The sequence below is a fragment of the Poecile atricapillus genome, chromosome 8 (genome assembly GCF_030490865.1).
Source record: "Poecile atricapillus isolate bPoeAtr1 chromosome 8, bPoeAtr1.hap1, whole genome shotgun sequence".
Taxonomy (NCBI): Eukaryota; Metazoa; Chordata; class Aves; order Passeriformes; family Paridae; genus Poecile; species Poecile atricapillus.
In genome coordinates, this window is record NC_081256.1 from 26,050,936 (window position 1) to 26,069,323 (window position 18,388).

The 18,388-nt window shown below is 48.0% G+C and overlaps 2 protein-coding genes across 5 annotated transcripts in view; one reads left to right on the forward strand and one right to left on the reverse strand.

Annotated features, from left to right (window-relative positions):
- Window positions 1–18,388, forward strand: part of VEPH1 (ventricular zone expressed PH domain containing 1) — a 55,066-nt gene that overhangs the window by 3,441 nt on the left and 33,237 nt on the right. For all 3 annotated transcript variants that reach the window (XR_009278143.1, XM_058844376.1, XM_058844377.1), the window contains 3 exons: window positions 2,967–3,233; window positions 4,215–4,430; window positions 6,729–6,903. Coding sequence is in view for 2 of the 3 variants with exons in the window: in XM_058844376.1 (XP_058700359.1) it covers window positions 3,072–3,233; window positions 4,215–4,430; window positions 6,729–6,903 (553 nt within the window). In the remaining variant the exon portion in view is untranslated. Of the gene's footprint in view, window positions 1–2,966; window positions 3,234–4,214; window positions 4,431–6,728; window positions 6,904–18,388 lie in introns of those variants that run through there.
- PTX3 (pentraxin 3) lies at window positions 10,052–15,852 on the reverse strand. Of its 2 annotated transcripts, XM_058844379.1 has the most exons (3): window positions 15,384–15,852; window positions 14,413–14,934; window positions 10,052–11,338 (listed from the first exon to the last, which is right to left on the reverse strand). In XM_058844379.1, exons 1-3 carry the CDS (start codon window positions 15,526–15,528, stop codon window positions 10,725–10,727), a joined length of 1,281 nt encoding a protein of 426 aa, XP_058700362.1. In that variant the 5' UTR covers window positions 15,529–15,852; the 3' UTR covers window positions 10,052–10,724. The 2 variants fall into 2 exon arrangements, with proteins under 2 accessions (XP_058700362.1, XP_058700361.1); XM_058844378.1 differs by lacking the exon at window positions 10,052–11,338 and having other exon boundaries at window positions 12,269–14,934.

Sequence of the window (18,388 nt, forward strand, 5' to 3'; positions counted from 1 at the left end):
TTCCTGTCCTTCTAATGTCATTCTGCAGAAGCTGAGCTCCTGATAAAACTGTAAGGCTCAGCCTTTCAGCTCAAGTTCAATTGGCTTTTGGATGCCTGTAGGTCCAACTGCCCTTTTACATGGAATTTTTATTGTTAATCTTCTATTATTGGGGGAATTATTTTGCAAACACACCAATTGAGTAGCTTCAAGCTCTGAAACCTGTCAGGCTGGCTTTTATTCTGATTGCTTCTGATAAGGAGCTTTGGTAAGAATGCTGTGCCTGCAGCAAGTGGAGAGATCCCCTTGGAGAGGAGCAGCTTCAAGGTCCCAGGGAAAGGGTGGCTCTTTCAGCTTGCCATGAAAAGGGAAATTTGAAAATCAGATCAAACCTTGGAATCAATGTGGGACTGCACCAGAACTGCTGCAAGTGGTTTGTGTTGTAAACCGAGGGGTTTTTCCTGCATAACGATGAAGTTTGTTCCAAGTGCTGGAGTTCCTGCTTTGTTCCCCCATTCTGGCTTTGGAAAGGTGCAAATTCCTGCTGTGAATCCCCTCTGCTGCAGTGCCAGGGGGATCCAGGCAGGATGGACCAACTTTGGCCAAATTCTTTGCCTTTTCCACTCCTTCTGTGCATGGGACACAAATACAGCAAGTGAGAAAACTGATGGCTGGTGTGGAGCCAAGCTGATGTAGGCTCAAGGTGATGAGACACCTCAGGAACTACACCCTGAAGCGATTTTATTGCCCACCATGACCCTTTAAAAAAAGAAAATTTAAAAATGACATTTTATAGGACACATAATTTGTTTTCCCTCTTGCTCAGTGCCTGCTGCCTATTAATAGCAAATCTTGTAGCGAGCAAGGAAATGCTTAAGGAACAATTCTCTTTAATGCTGATGCAAGGAAAGTATTTCCAGCACTGTTACACAATGTAAGCATTAAGAGGATTTGCTATAATTCCATTTCCAAGAGCTCACAATAAATTCATGCTTTTCTGCGTTATCCTGGGTGTTGTCTATAAAAACTCACATCAGGTAGAGCTCAGGACCTCTGAGAAGCTCCTGTGCAGGAGCACAGCCAGGGGAGGATCACTTGCAGAAGGCCAGTGATATTCCCAAGGATCAGGGAATATCCTGAGCTGGAAGGGAGCTGGGAGGATGATGAAGCTGCAGAAGGGGCTGCTGTGTTTCAGAGCAGCTGCTCAAAGGGAGGGCTCAGCAGACCTTCCTTCCTGGAGCACTTTTCTGCCTGATGTGGGCACATTTTGTTGTGCTGCTCCTGAGGCTCGTGTTAAAAGCCAAATCAAACCTCAGACCCTCTTTTGTGCTCGTGTAAAGGCTGCAGAACCACAGCATTTATTCCTTTGGCCAGGAAATCTCCTCTCCAGCGAGGCTGCTCACTTGTTCTCTTTCTTTCAAGCAGTGTGAGCTTACTGAGGGCTGTTTCCCCTCCTTCCCAGGGAAGGATAGCTTTCCACTAACACAGAGAGTTCTGTTTCCTCTATTAAAAACAACTGCCCTCAAGTGGAGCAGGCTTTGTGTTTTGCCCTGGAAACAGAGCAGCTCATTCAGAGATAAGGCCTCCCTGCATTTGGGTTCCTGCAGTCACCTGACGGAGCCATGGGTAACTTTTAGGCTGCTTTATTCTGCATTCCTGGGATGCCTTCCCCGTGGTACCACAATTTCCAGCTGCGGGATCCCTGCCTGTTCTGCTGGCCCTGGATGCTGCCCGGGGGAGGAGGAGGAGGAAAGGGGCAGCTTTGTCCCCAGAGCACCTGGCCCCATCCCTAAGGATGGCCTGGGGGGATCCCGAGCAGGTAAAAAAAATCTGTCTGGGGCTTTCTGAACTTTTGTTTTTAGTCTTGGGGATGGCTGAGTGTGAGTAGGGTGAGAGAATCTGAGTTCCCACCACCCCTGTGGTTCAGGTGGGCGATTTGTGCCTCGGGATTTGCGATCTCAGCTCCTTTCTGCTTCTGCCTGATGGAATTTGGAATGTTGATAGAGTCAGGGAAATTAAAACAGTGCCATTAACAAGTGCAATGCGCTGCCTATTACAATGGAGATTGTTCTAAGGGGTTCCAGAATGTTCCCAGTGCTTTGCCTTGGTTTTTCTCCTCCTGTGGATGCCCCAACCTTGGCAATGTTCAACCTGGGCTGGTGGGAGGTGGCCCTGCCTATGCCAGGGGGTTGGGACTGTTTGGGCTCTAAGGTCCCTCCCAACCCTTTAATGTTCTGTGATTCTATGATTAAATTTCACTTTTTTTTTATTTTCCCCCTGAAAAAGAGAATAAAATAGGGATTGAGGGTACTCCATATCTCAACTAATAATTATAAGTGATATATCTTCTAGCTTTGTCACCTCCAGAGAAGAATCCAGAGGAGTTGACACCCAGAGTGGAGCCACGTGGGATCTAAGCAGAGTTTTAGGACTTCCCAAAGTCCTAAAAGTCCTAAAAGTCCTGCCTGGCTCAGGCTCTGCTCCATTCCTCAGCCAAGGCTTTGTTTTACAGGAGTTTAAAATACCCTAGGGATCATTTTGGCAACAAAAGTGACAGTTTTTGTCTAAACAAAACTTGTTATCTTTTCAATCTTGCTAATAATGTTTTTCTGGAGTCAAGACACAACAACCTAGAAAACAATGGAAGAGGCTTCACCCTCCTCCTCCTCCTCCTTGAGCTCTTCTCCTGAGCAGGGAAAGGGGTTTGGAACCCTCAGCAGCTGGTCCAGGCACCAGCCTGCTCAGGTAAAGTGCACAGAAAGGAAGAAAACCTTGGGTTCACTCATTATGGATTTTTAAATCTAATTTTAAGCTACTTAATAGAAATTCACACAGTTCATGAATGTGCTCAAGGATATCCCTGGCTTGGGGGGGTCGTGTCTGATGCTTTCACACACATTTAAAAATCTTTGCTAAACTGGAATATGTCAATCAATACATTTACTGACTTTTCTTCTTTTTTCTTTTTTGTCATTGTTTTCTTTTAGGCTGGGGCCAAGGAAGCCTTGAAATCCAGCCCAGATTTATCCTCCATATTAAAGTGATCTGTCCTGGGCAGGATTGTTCCTGCTGTGTCCCCAGCTGAGCGCTGCATGCAGAGGTGGCTGAGCAGGGCCATGCATCAGCTCTTCGGGCTGGTCCTGGCACACAAGGACCTGTCCCGAGCAGGGGATCTCTTCTCCCTGGAGGATGCTGAGATTGAAGGAAGCCTCTCTGAAGCTCTTGAACAGATCAGAATCATTAGTTCAGCTGCAGTGAGTGAAACTGTCCTTAATAATTTATTTTTTTACAAGATTATACTGTATAAATAAGGATGGGGGGTGGGAATATAAACAATTTAAATTTCTGATAAGACTTGAAGAGCAAAGCATAATATTTCAAAATGTGCTGGCAAAATCCAGTTCCCACCAGCTTCAAAGATATTTCAAGTTCATCTTTACAATAGTTTTTTTATTGAATAGTTATTTAAAGCATGTTTAAGATTATATGAGATTATAGGGGTCCATACCCTCCCAGTAATGAGAATTAAGACCTGTAGTTAGTATACATAGTATATAGTATATATAGTATAGTGGTTATAGTAGTTATAGTAGTTATAGTAGTTATAGTAGTTATAGTAGTTAGCCACAGACCCTCAAAGTGCCCATTGCAGGTCACACATGCAAAATTAAATCACTTTATGGATCATCTTGAAGCAGATGTTCTCAGATGTTTGTTTTGTACTCAGATCCATGCTTGCACGCCAATATGGGAGAAAAAAAAATGCAGAGATATTTAAATGCCCTCATTTGGTGTCCTTTTTACACCATCTCTTTAAGTACACATTGACAGCTTGCTTCTTAAATTGCCATCCCAGAAAGGTGAGGCTGTGTTATATCTATGACCTCCACCTGTGGCACTTCCCTCCTGCTCCTGAGCACTTCCATGGATCTTATCCTGTTGCCTCTAAATCCCACCTACATCATCTTTTCTTGACTGAGTAGCTGGAGACAGCTACACTTCCTCAGACTTATTTTCAGTGACTGTGCTTTTTTTTCTTTGATTCTTAATCAGGCATCCAGGGCTTTTGGGGTTGGGTTTTTTTGTCTGGGATGACAAATTCCAGAGTTTTATCACGCTGAACATTTGTTGTAAAGGAGGATGTGGAAAAATGGGCACTGGACTGTTACAAAAAGTTAATTTTGTGGGATCCTGGCAATCCAAGTGACTGGCAGATGTGTTTTGCTGTGCCCCAGGATTACCAGAGCAATGACAACGACCAGGCTGTGGTGGAGATCTGCATCACCCGCATCACCACGGCCATCAGGGAGACTGCATCCATTGAAAAGCACGGCAAAGCCCTGGTGGCTCTCTGGGAATCGTGTCTGGAGCACAACCTGAAGCCCTCTGGAAAAGATGAGGATGCTCCACACGCCAAAATTGCATCTGACATCATGAGCTGTATCCTGCAGGTAGAGCTGGGCTGGGAGCAGCAGGGCTCTGCTCTCCTTGCCTGTTTGGTTTCAGTTCTTCAAAAGCTTTTGTAACTCTCTTTTTGGGTGGTTATGTTTAAAAGTAGGAGCCTGGGGAATTGCACTGTTCTGATTCCTCCTCTCTTGAGGTTTGTTGGGGTAACTCACAGAATCCTGGGATGGTTTGGGGTGGAAGGACCTTAAAGCCCCTCCAGCCCCACCCCTGCCATGGCAGGGACACCTCCCACTGTCCCAGGGGTTCCAAACCCATCCAGCCTGGCCTGGGACACTGCCAGGGATGAGGCAGCCACAGCTGAGTTATAAAATCACATTTGCTGCTCCCTAAAGCAGAGCTTTTATTGGCAAGTTCCTTTGCATTAAAAACAAAAAAAAAAAAATAAAAGAGGTATAAAATGAGGTTTTCCAGCAGATGTGGGGGACAGTTGGAACAATAATGAATATCTGCCAGCTGGGCTGGATCTCAGACAGGTCTCTGTTGATATCAGCAGCAGGGAGGTCCCCAAGGTTTGCAACCATCACTGTATCACTTTATTGAAATCTGCTCTTCATTGTCACCTCCACATTTTCTAAGTGTGCCTTCCTGCCCTGATGTTTATCGTGGAACAAATGAAACCTTTCTCCTTCCCTCTGAATTCAAACCCTTTTCTTAACTGAGGATTTTATCTTTATTGTTAGGGGTGGGGGGAAAAAAAATAGAATTGTTCTTTGGAATTTTCTTAGATCTTTTAAATCCTAGTCAGAGCCAAGCCTTATCTTCCCATTCTTTGTGTGGAGTAGCAGAGCAATAACTTGGAGCAGCACTTGGCTCCTGCTCTGTGGTGTCTCAGCCAAACATAACGAGGCATTATGTTGATTTAAACATGCTGCTGCAGAAAGCTCCATTTATTTGAAGAGCTTTTCTCATTAAAGATGCAGCTTTTGGTCATGTGGCAGCTGCCAGAATTATTTGTCTTGTCACCAAGGGGTGGCTGCAGCCCCTTCTTCCTCAGGGGTCTCTGGAAGGGAGTGTCCACTGCTTGGCAAGTCTCTGTTCCAAGGAAAAATCCTCAGAGCCCCTCAAACTCTGTGGAATAACAGATTTGGGATTTCTCAGTCTGAATTTGTTCTATTCAGGGCTGCTCCAGAGTGAAAGCCCAGAAAGTCTGCTCTGCCTTCCTTTGCACTGCTCTGTTGCTGTCTGAAACATCTGGGTTCCAGGGGTTGCCTGGGATTTCAGCTGCTAATTAGACAGAATCACACTGCAGGATTATTTTCAGAAATGGGGATGTGCTCCAGTTTCAAAGAGCTGCTCAGAACGGAGTGGAGAGGAGGGCACAGCGCTGGTTAAGGAGGCTCCAGAGGGAATGGGGGTCCTCAGTTGGACACAAACGTGTCCTGCTGCTGGGGATTGAGCAGCAATGCATGTGTGTGGTTTGGACACAAAATTTCCTGTATAGACAATAGCAGAAAACCTTTCCTGACCTTGATTCAAAACCCCCAGTGCACACTCAGGGACCCTGAGATTGCAGAAGCTTGGAGGCACTTTAGGAAGAGGAGTTTGAACTCCTGAGAAATCTCAGTGTTCAGAGGAATTGGTTGGAGTTTCCCAGGGCAGCTGTGGCTGCTCCTGGATCCCTGGAAGTGTCCCAGGCCAGGCTGGATGGGTTTGGAGCAGCCTGGGACAGTGGGAGGTGTCCCTGCCATGGCAGGGGTGGCACTGGGTGAGCTTTAAGGACCTTTCCAATTCAAACCCTCCTGGGATTCTGTGAATTTAAATTTAAAAAAATGAAATCTTAGTGATTACAGGATAATTAATGATCAATACTAAAGCTATTGCACTGGGAGGAAGTGGCCAGTGCAGTTCCTGGGAGAGGCTGCTCCGAGGTGTTTCCTGTGCTCTGGGGTGATGGATACAGCCAGGGAGCACCAAGCACAAAATGTCTTGTTAGAAATGTTAATATGTCCTTGGTGTGCTTCATATCTTATATATTTTATTTACATTGATTTCTATTTATGCATCATGTATTTTGTTAGTGCCCTTCTGCAGAAGACAAAGATGGGGCTATTCTTAACATTTCCTGCTGCAGTAGTTTTAAATTTCTGTATTTGCTCTTTCTTTGACTCCTGCCTTCAGTGCTGGTACCAAAACATGACCTTTCTTGACAAGTTTGTTGCTTTTTTCCCCCTTGTTGCTCTGACTTTGATTCCCCTGCTCTGACTTTGGTTCCCCTGCTCTGACTTTGGTTCCCCTGCTCTGCCCAGCACAATATTAATATTTTTTCTCCCACATTTTTGCAGAATTACAACCGGCCCCCAGTGATGGCTTTGGCTGTGCCAGTGGCAGTGAAGTTCCTGCAGAGGGGGAATAAGGAGCTGTGCAGGAACATGTCCAGTTACCTGTCCTTGGCTGCCATCGCCGAGGCAGAGCTGCTGGCTGAGCACACAGAAACCATCCTCAGGAGTGTCCTTCAAGGTAGGCCCAGCCCAGAGCTTGGCTTTAGTCCAGCTGTGTGACCAGGGCATGTAGAGAACCATTCTCTTATAGAATCAATCAATCATTAGGGGTGGGAAAGGCTCCAGGATCAATCCAACCATTAAACAAATCATATCAGCTGTATAAAGCAGACCTGTGGCAGTATCTATAAATGTGATCAAATGTATTAATCACACTCTGATAACAGACTTTCTCAAGGAATATATGAATTTACTGCACCTCTGGAGGTTTTGGTATGGATTGGCTGACCCACAGGGCAGGAAATACATCTGTACTCATTAATATTCCTGCTAATGGACTCCAAATTATCAGCCCTGATATGAGGCACCAGCCATGGAGCTCTTATCCTTCCTCCTTGTGTCACTGGCAAGGCTCCAAAAGAGAAATGGGGATGAAATTAATCCCATTCTGTGGTGAAATAGTCAGATGGAAGATATAAAAGCTTTGTAGTGGTTCTTTCATTTTGCCTACATTATTAGCTTTATATAGAACAATGTTGCTAATCTCTTTAAGTTTTATTTTTTGTGGTTTAAAAAGCCAAAAATATTCATTCCTCTATAAAAGGAACTCCAATTGAATTGGAGTAATAAAGTTCACAGTGTTTGTTGCAGTACAGTGCTACTGCAGTGGTAAAATCAGTGTTCCCCTTCGAGTAGGGGTAAGAGCAGCAAGTAGCAACAACTAATTATTAAAAGAACATTGTTATGAAGGTGTTAAGCCCTCCAATTAAACATGTGCATCCCATATTTAGAAATTTATAAATTATTTTATACATTTATAAATTATTTTATACATTTATAAATTATTTTATACATTTATAAATTATTTTATAAATTTATTTTCTTCATTCTTACTAATGTGCTAACATTATTCATTGCCACTTGTAACTGTGGGGTTAGTAACAGAAAGAAATAATAAATATCTCCATGGTTTTGGGAAAAGTGATGCACACCCACGAGGGAAGGTTTCAGCACTGAGCTGTGCATTTATGTTCTTCCACCAGCAGATGTTGCTGTGGGTATCAGGTTTGGGAATTCCAGCCTGGAAGGGGCCGCTCGGAACAGGCAAAATGATTTGTTTTGTGTACTGACTCGATTACAGCGCACATAATTGGTGTTTCAGGCATGAGAAGCTGGGTTTGCAGCAGGCTGAGGACTGAGAGAGTTTGCTGAAGGGAGGAGCAGGAGGTGAAGCTGCTGAGGATGAATTTCCAAGGCAGATTTTGGAGACAAAGCCGTGTTGTGGGGCTGAGCAGACAGGGCTCAGCCTCGTGGCACCAGCCTGAGCAAACTTTGGCCCCTTGCCTACAAATGATGGAGAGGAACTGGAGTTTTTCATTACTTGGGGCAAGGCTTTGGCTGCACAAGCAGGTTCTTATCTCAATAGCTAAAAAAGAGCCCTTCAGAGAGGGTTTGAGTGCTGTGCCCCAGCGAGTGTGGGCTCTGAACGGTGCTGACACCGTCCATCAGCACCGGGGTCACACAGATTTATTCCCATCCCCAGGGGACAGCAACAGCTCTGCTCTGAAATCAGAGAGTCCCTTGGCTGCTCCACCTTCCAGAGGAGCCCAGGCATCCTGTGCTGCTGGGCTGTGGCTCTGCCTCCCTCCTTCTTCTGGGGTGGCAGTGCAGGATTGCGGAGGCTTTTTCATAACTGGAGCCCAAATTCCCCCAAAATGCTGTTTCCAAAGTGTTGACAAAGGAAAGTGGAGTTGGGTGAGGAAGGGAAAAGTGTGCTGGGCTGTGGGAGAGCTGTGCTGGTCCTGGGAGGTGATGAGGGACGAGGGAAGTTTTCCAGCTGAGTCAGTGAGGATGGAAAGCCTGGCTTTGAATTTGGTCCCGTGCCAAACCTGAGCTGGGATAGGAGAAGGCTCCTTCCAAGACAAAGCATTCCAGGTATGAGCTGCAGTAAGAGGAGCAGCCAGGAAGGATTTCTGGGGATCTTTCTGAGGATTTTCCCTTTCCTGCTGCATTTCATGGACATTTGTTTTCACTTAACCGAGGGCACTGAGCAGAGGGAGGATTTGAGAGTGGTTTTGCCCTTGCACAATGATGGGACCCCGAGTGTTTTTGTAACTCTGAAGATCTGGGGTTTGGCTGCCAGAGATGATCAGAGGTAATATTTCACTGTTCTGTAGCTAAGGTTATTTGCAGATATTACTTAGTGAGGGATTTCTGTCAAGTTTACTGCCAAGCATGTATAATGTAGATACATTTTTATTGCAGGGTAAGAGAAGAAATTCCAGCAATCAGAGCAATTCTTTTTCCCTTAAATAAGCAATGCTGCCAAAACTTTGGAGCAGGTCATATAACTTTAGGTATGGAGCCTGGAATGGCACAGGAAAGTGGAATTTACCTTTTTTTGCTACTTTTGTATCCAGGCAGCAAGGATCTGTCATGGTCAGGAAGAAGTGCAGCAGAAACATGTCAAGAAATTTGTCAAAGTGTTTTCTCAGGACATGTGCAGAGAATGAGAGAGATGGGGAAACAAGGGAATAGAGAAGGATGGGCTGCTTCCAGGGGAAACAGGAATTGCTTTGAATAAGACATTCCTCATGATAACTTGTTCAGAGGTTTCAACAGGTAGCAAGTAATGGTTCTTGTTGTAAATGGTTCCATAGCCAGTGAGCAGGGTATTCATCATTCTCTGCTTGTGCTGGTTTCTGTATGAAAATCAGCAGCAGCTCCTTGGCTCTCTGCAGCTGCTGCTGTGCTCTGCATCCAGCCCTAGGCTTTTAGGGGATTTGGGATAAGTTTGTGTGAGAGAGAAGAGAATCACTGGCACTGAGCAGCAATTTTATCTTGTACAAACCCCCTGAGGGCAGCAAACAAGTTCAAATGTAGCTTAAAACCTGGCCCCAGAGGGCCAGGACTGTGCCTGGGGTCTCTCAGCTCCTGTGAGATGTTGCTCTCTCTGTTTTCTCTATCAGCAGCTAAAACTGCAGGGTTCAAAACATGGAAAATTCCCACCTGGGACTTGGCTCAGAATTTTGGTTTATGAGAAGAATAGAGAGTTTTGGTCTAGTAAAGTATCTTTATTTACAAAACAACTTTACAAAAATAATTTCAATAAAATTATCACAAAGTCAATGTACAATATAATACAGCTGCATTCCCTCCCAATGTAACATCAGATTATGATGGGGAATATTATTTTTATATCAATCCTTGGCATAAATAATGCTTTAAACAAGGAACTAGCTTTCTTAGAGTCTACACATTACTAACAAGGATTAACAGACAACACATTTCTTGACTTGGGTGGTTCCTCTGTAAAATTCACATGAACACTGTAGAACCCAAGGATTGGAGGAGCCTGGAATGGTTTGGGCTGGAATGGACCTTAAAGCTCATCCAGTGTCACCCCTGCCAGGGCAGGGACACCTTCCCCTGTCCCAGGCTGCTCCAAGCCCCATCCAGCCTGGCCTTGGGCATTTCCAGGGATCCAGGGGAGCCACAGCTGCTCTGTTTTGCAGAGCCAGGTCAGATTTTCCTCAGCAGGGATTTGGCTGCTGAATGTCCACGGTGACCCTCCCTTTATACATCAGAAAACCCTGCCCTGGGGAGACAGGGCTGCCTGAGCCCAGGAACAGCTTTTCCAATGGCACACCCTGATGTGTGGATGTGTTTCCAGGCTTTTTCCAGGACAGCAGGCAGAGCTCAATGCCATCTCCACAGTTGTGTGAACTTGCAGCGCTGATGTTCCATGGGGATTCCAGAGGCAGGGTCTCCTGCAGCTCTGGCTGGTGTAATGTTGATGTTCAGCTCTGTGAAATCCGTTCCCTGTGCAGACCCTGGGCTTTAGGACACGTACTGGGCTCCTCCGTAGGGCAGCACCTCCGTCACCCCCCAGCCCACCACGTTCCCCCGGGTGCCGCAGGCGTCCCCCGCGCCCTGAGCCGTCACCTCGGCGGGGCTGAGCACCCGGTCCCACAGGTTAAAGCCAGTCAGCTTCCCCGAGAAGGCCAGAGCTTCATCAAAGCCCCCTCCCACGCAGCAGCCGTTCTTCTCCTGCCCCAGCTGCAGGATGCCCCCGTCGGGGATGGTGTGAGCTCCAGCCACGTCCCAGGCGCTGGCTGCCAGCTGCCCCTGTGCCCACAGGGCTGCAGATCCATTCTCCGAGCTCCAGGTGCCACAAAGGTGGAGCCACTTGCCTGGAATAATCACATTTCTGGCAGTTAACTTGTGCTGGGCACCCCCCACGGCGAGCACGGCCGAGTCCCGGCTCAGGTACAGCTGGATTTCGTACGGGTTGAACTTGGTTCCGTAGGAGAAGACGATGGTTTTGTCCAAGGCCTCGGTCACCTTGAGCCAGATGCAGGCAGTGAAGGAGCTCAGGGTCATCCCAGAGGTGGGGTGGACACTCCCAAAGATCTTCCTGGAGCGCATGGGGAAGAGGATTGCGGTTTCACAGCCTGGAAAGGTTTAGAAGATTGTCAGGTAAATAAGAACTGCTTTATTTGTATGTGTGCAGTCGGGACCTTTGACTTTGCATGGAATTATTGAGGTAGGAAAGACCTCTGTGATCACCAAGATGTGGCTGCCCCACCCCTGGCAGTGCCCAAGGCCAGGCTGGACGAGGCTTGGAGCACCCTGGGATGGGGAAAGGTGTCCCTGCCATGGCAGGTGGGATTGGAACAAGATGATTTTTAAGATCCCTTTACCCCAGACCATTCTGTGATTCTGTGAAGTGCCAGCCCAGCACCACCATGTTCTAAACCAGGCCCTCAGGTGCCCCATGCACCCATTTCTGAGCACTTGCAGGGATGGGGACTCCACCTCTCCTCCAGGCAGCCTGTCCCAATGCCTGACCCAGTGCTCGCTTCCAGGCTTCCCAAAGGGAGCTGAGAGCTCAGCTCATCCAGTGGGATGCAGGAATTGACCCCAGGATGATCTGAAGGAGCTGTCAGAGCTGATGGAGGAATTGCTGGACACTGTGGCAAAGGACACAGCTGCAGGAATCTCTTGGCTCCTCCCTGCCTGCACAGGGGGCACTGTACAGCCCTGTGACATCCAAAGGGATCCGAAGGGTTAACACAGCCTGGCTGCCCTGCTGCTTCCTTTGGGGAGCTGGGCTGGATGGAGCACCACCTCCTGGGAGAGAGGGACCATCTCAGCCCTTGACACTGGCTAATTCTGCCAGCTAATGGGGTAACCCTCCCTCAGAACCACTGAATTGTCCTTTTATCCTCCAAGTGTGGAGTGGTGAAAATCCCAAGAGTGCTGAGGAGGGGGTCAGGGATGCCCTCAAACAGCAGCCTGGGACACTGTGCCATGCCCAGGATGGAGGGAAGCTGTGCCAGGGATAAAGGGGCATCAGGGCAAGCAGAAAATGTTGGCAGGAAGGTGCTGAGATGGGCTTGCTTCTTTTAATTTACTTGACTCCCTTTGCTGGCCCTGCCTTTGGGAGTTTTTGGTCAGGAGCATTCATGGACACAGCTTAAATGAGGGAAATGATGAGATAACTGATACTTTTAAACCAGCTCTTCTCTCGTGTCCAATTAATCAAAGTGTTGATAATAGAAATTAGATTAGTTAAATCCACTAAGAGAAACTTGTGCAATTTGGGAAAGCAACTGGTGATCAGGAAAGCCAGGACATTTCTGGTGGTTTCTGGGCTGTTCCCTGCGTGTACCTAAGTTAATATCCAAGGTGACAGGAGGGAACAAGCAGCCCCTTCTCCAATTAAGCTGCTTCATTTCCTGTTTAAAGAAGCTGGAGGATCTGAAATGTCTAAAACGTGTGTGGAAATTTCTGCTCCGGGGAATGAAGGACTCTTTGTGCCCTCCAGGACTGAGCTGCTGCAGGATTTCATGGGCTGCTTCCCTCCAGCTTTGAGCAGATTTTCCATCTCCCATTGACCCTTTTGAGGAAGGGCAGGGTCAGTGAGCAACTGCTGGGGATTCTCCTTAAAATGCTACTTAGGAGCACTATTGTGAAAAAGCTTTTAATTAGCAGGCTTTCAGGCTCTATTATCAAAGCCTAAACAAAATTAAAACCAGCCTCAGTGAAGAACAAAAAAAAGTGTGATTAGAAAACCCCTCAAGAGTATGGCTGGCAGTAAGTCAAGATGTGAGAAATTAAAGTCAGTTGCTAAAAATTCCCTTGGAGAAAAAAAAAAAAACAACAAAAACAGAGAGATACTCTGGAAGTACTTAAAATGTAGCCTTTAAATTTACAAGTATGGTTGTTTTGTGTAAAATCATGTGGGAACCAGCGGAAAGAAACTGAATTTCCACTGATGATCCTCAGTGCAGGTCGAGTTTGTTGCTCTCACCTAGTGCAGGGCAGCTGCTGAGGCTGCCTGGGGTACAGAAATAAGGAATGAGATCTCTGCAAGGTTTGTGCTTGAGGAAAAATAGGAATATGCTCAAAGATCTCCTCCCAGCACACAAAGATTTGAGGTGTTGTGATAAAGCAGTGAAAACAATTTACTTCTAAAGCCGAGTGTGTGCCCCACATGAAGGGATGGGTTTGGGTTAGGCTGTAAAAGTTTTGATGGAAATGATGTTGTGGCTGTGTCGTTGCCTTTGCTGTGGCAATTCCTGCTCCCTTCTGCTCCCTGGTGTGAGAATTCACTCTGGAGATGCTGCACCCCCTCCTTCCTACACACCCACCCTGCGGGGGTACATTTTGGGGAGGTTTAAGTTGCAATAATTTGTATTTTTGGAGAACAGAGCCATTAAGCAGCAGTTAGAGCGGGGCAGTGACAGCTCGCTGATGAATTCAGCACAGTTTGTATCACACACACTAATTCTGCACCCACACCTCACACAAATCAGGGGCTGCTCTGCCACACCCAAGCTGCTGCTTTTTGGGGTGTCACTGCACCAAAAAGCTGGGTTGGGATTTGAGGATTTGAGCCCACCTTTCTGTGGCCACCCCACTGAGCAGTGCAAATGTTTTGGAAGGAGGAAAATCCCCCAAACAGCAGCACGGGTTAGTGGTTTCTCTGTGCCAGTGGGAATATTCAGGGCACAATAGTTCCACAGGGAATGTGCTCTCCCTGCCCTGGGAGTGTGCTTGGCTGGCTGGCAGCAGCACATCCAGCTCCTGGAGATGACATCCCAGGAGATGCTAACGTGGGAAGAGGAAGGAGTGGGAGCATGCAGGAAAACAAGAAACTCCATGATTTGTGCAAATACATAGGAGCCACCAGCTGGGAAGGCAAAAGGTGAGAGAATATAATCTGGATGTCTAAAATACATTTGTTGCTTTCTGACAATGGCTTTGATCTGGGAGAGCCTGGAGGAGGTGGGATCCTCTGCCCTGCACAAGGACTTTGATGAAACCTTTCTTTGATCCCACATTTGAAAAATCTCACTGCCTCTTTTCCCACAGCTTCTGGGGTTCCCCTCTTCTCTCACAGCCTGTTCAAAGCTGCCCTGCTGCTCCTGGGGTTTGGAGCTGTTGGAGAAGGAGGTGCCCAGGAGGGGTTTTGGGGGTCCCTGTTGGAGGTGCCCTCCCCAGAGCTCTCCCCTGGCCTTACCTGCTGGCAGCAGGTGCTGAGCTGCCCACTGCTGCGACACCCTCAGCTCAGCCCGGGTCTGCTGCAGCTCCTTCCACACGGAGTTGAGGATGAGACTGTCCCCTGTGCTGGCCCCGGCTTTGTCCTGCTCCAGAGCAGTTTCCTGCAGCCGCTGCTGGGCTCTGCTGCGCCAGGCGCTCTCCAGCCAGCCCAGCCGCACGGACACGTTGTGGCTCAGCTGCAGGACGTGCTCCAGAACCTTCCCTTGCTCCATCTCCTGCAGCCTCCTGCCTTCCTCAGCCTGCTCCCTGCTCCTCACCAGCGCCTGCTCCACCTGGCTCACCACACGGGAGGTGACAGAGGTGAAGGTGCCCGCCAGGGTGGTGGCGAGCTGGCTCAGCTCTGCCTTCAGGGTCTGCAGCTCCAGCCTGGGGAGCTCATCCAGAGCCTGCAGCATCATGTTCTCCTTCATCTGCGAGTTCTCCAGCATGATGAACAGCTTGTCCCACTTGCTGTGCTCCCGCTGGCAGTCGCACGAAGCAGCTGGAAGGGAAGGTACAGATGTTGCTGTTCTTTGGTACCGAGTTTGAAACGGGAGTGTTGGGTAAAATGTGGCTCTGTGCTCTTTGTGTCCTCCAGACTGCCACAGAATCCGGGATTCACAGACTGGTTTGGGTTGGAAAGGAGCTTACAGACAGTCTGGTCCAACCCCTGCCCTGCTGGGGCCAGTGCCTTTCCCTCTGTATGAGCACAAACAGGGCAGGGATGTGATTACAGAGATCCTAAACCGCTGGGACAGCAACAGCTTTTTGCAGGAAAACTGAGAATTAAAGAGCCTAAAGCACAGTCCAGGACACCCCACCCGAGCCATTATTGCCCGGAATAACCTACATGAGCTTTCCCCTCGGAAAAAGGTAAATCATATTCGCAGTAATAACTCTTAACAAGAGCTAGGCAGCAGCTTCACCCAAATCCACTTTAAATTTACTCACCCTCCTCAGCGGCAGGGGCCGGACCTTCGATTTCGTTATCCAGGTTCACGTACATGAGCTCGTAGTCATCCTCTTCATCCAGGGCAGAGCCGGCAGCGCTGCAGGCGCAGAGCAGGGTGAGCAGGGACAGGAATTCTCGGGGCATTGTCCCGGCTGTTCCCGGGAGCTGGGGCTGCCCAGAGCCGGGATCCTCGGTGCGGGAGGAGCTGCGGAGCCCGAATGAATGAGCCGGGAGGCTCTGGGAGCGCTGCTGCTGCTGCTGCTCCTTTTGGCCGGGACGGGAAGGGGCGGGCGGCTCAATCCCAGCCCTGGCTCTGCCCCAGGGATGCTCTGAGTGGCCAAGAGAGAGCCGGGCTCGCCCCAGGGACGGGCAGAGCTCAGCCTGAGCTGTTTTGTGCCATTTGTGGGAAAGAAAGCGTTCCCTGCAAATTGGCTTTGTGCTCGGTGTGTGCCAGGGCTCTGGAGGGGATTGGGAGGAAAATAAACATAGCCGGAGTTGGTTCGGATCCACGTGTCCCGTTCAGCGTTTTTGGAGAGTTAGGCACTGCTGCATAATAAATTCTATTATGTATCAACAGTTTATTGCTTTAAGCAATAAAGGAGAGCTCTTAAGGAGTTCTAACAGCTTGTTAGGGTTCTGCTTTTCCAGCCCTAATTAGCACTTACACCACCATTACTCCCTGGATAATCTGTTAGTGCTGTAGCCAGGTTTGGGAACTGTAAATCTGCAGCTGCACAATCAGAGTTGTGTTTTACCTTTGAAAAAGCAAAACAAAACAAAATGCTTTTGGATGAAACATTAATTTAGTCTAAGTCTTATTGGTATTAATCTGGTTAAAATTCTGTTATCTTATAGGTTCAACAGGTCATTAATCATGCCAGAGATGCTTTGCTTAGGTGAGATTAGGGGTGATCTCACACAAATTATGTATTGGCTATGAAATATCCAAAGAATAGCAAAAAAACCCTCCTGCAATTACATCTAACTTGGAATCTGTGTTCCCTTTCCCTTTGTGTCTCTGGTTTTGCTTACACCACCCTGCAGTATCCGTGCCTTGGGAATTCCTCCCTGGGAGGGTGGTGGGGACAAGGTGGGGATCGGGCACAGGTTGGACTCTGACCCTAGAGCTCCTTTCCAAGCTAAGATGATTCCATGATTTTCAAGTAGGTATGTGCCAAACCCAAGTCCTCCTGGGGAAGAATTCGTCTTGGTGCTTGGGCTTTTTTCTTTGGAAACTCCTTTTGGAGTGGAAGCCCATCTTCCATGGGACACAGCAGTGAGCTCCAGCGCCCCTGTTCTTCCCCAGCTCTCTGTGCTGCTGGCATGGGCAGAGCTGGAGCTTGGGAAAGCTTTTTCCAGGAATGGGTGCAGGGATGGCATCACCCAGCCACGGCCCTGGTGTCCCCCCCTGGCTCATGTGCAGCCATGGAGTGTCCCCAGCTGTGGGACACTTTGTGCTGGAATTGTGTCATTCCCAGCTTGGGAAGGGTGAGAAAATCCAGTCTGGAAGGTATTGGGGGTCAGGGAAGGAAGAGGGAAGGAAGGAGTTCAGGGAGTTGAGTGGGGTGTTTTTTCCATTCTCACTCAACAAACATTTTCAGGCTCTTAGTTTAGATTGAGGCAGGTGAAGCAAGATTGGGGAAAAGTGAATTATTCAGAATTCCTGATATCACCCTTGGGAATCAGGGGGTTGGGGAGCTCCCCTCAGAGCCCATAAAGATGTGACAAACAGCTCTGAGTATTCCTTGCTACCTCAAACATGAAAAGACCAGAAAATGGCCAACTGGGTTGTGCCTGCTGACCTTTCTTGAGGTCTCTGAAGAACAGACCCAAACTGGGATATCTGGGATTATTTACACGTGTGCACACAGGTTCTTCACTTAAAAGCAATTCCATGTCAGTGAGGTCACTTCAATCTCACTGCAGAGGGAGGGGGTTGCTCTGATTGCTTTTGCTTTTCATTTATCTTGGTTAGGGAATATCAGCCCAGCAGTGTTTGCTGCAGGAAACTGCCCAAAGCTGCGCTAGCACAAAGTATTTTTTGTTCAGAGAGGTTTGGTGGCTGCAGTCCATCATCTGTGATTGCATCACTCCTCTGATACACCCCACGCTCCAAACGCTCGTTTGCCAGACTAAATAATCAGTCTTCCTTTCCAGATCCCTTCCTATCCCTGACATCCCAGCTTAGGCAATAGCATGGCTCAGGTCGGTGTCTTTCCTTGCTTGAAGCTGTTATTTTTGTTACTGCCTCTTGGATCCCTTCCCATCACACTTCTAGAGCTGACAGGAAATTTGCCTGTCCAGGAATACGGGAATTTCATCTTTTGCAATCGTTGCTGAAATTTGACTGGAGTTTAAGGGCTCTGCTCCATGTGGGCAGAAAATTTCCAGTGCAAACTAAGCAAGGGCAAGTGCAAAGAAAGGACTTAGTGCTGGAAGCATGATGTCATCCAGAGAGAAAATAATTTTTGGTGTATTCAGTACAGAATGTTTCAATTTCAAACTATGACGTGAGAAAAGTTCCAGTGAATCCATCCTCTCACCTTTTTTATCATTGAGTACCCTGAGTTTGAAAGGACCCCCAAGGATCCTCCAGTCCAGCTCCTGGCCCTGCCCAGACACCCCAACAATCCCACCCTGGGCATCCCTGGGAGCGCTGTCCAAAACCTTCTGGAGCTCTGTCAGCCTTGGGGAGCTTTTCCAGTGCTTATTCCACCCTGTGGGGAATTATCCTTTCCCTGATCTCCAGGTTCTCCCTCTGGGGGAATTGGTGCTTGGCATCAAGGCCATGGAACGTTAGTGGTGACATTTTTTATCCACATCCACTGGGAGCATCAGGAAGAGCCCAGGGAACGTGGTTAGGAAATGGCCAGAATAGAATGGAGCAGTTTGCTCATCATTTCAGGGTGGTTCATCAGCAAATCTCTGCCCCTGGCCTTTGTGATTGTGTGGAACAGAACAAGACAAATTTGCCGTGTCTGTGGGGTGGGAGTGGGCTCTGATT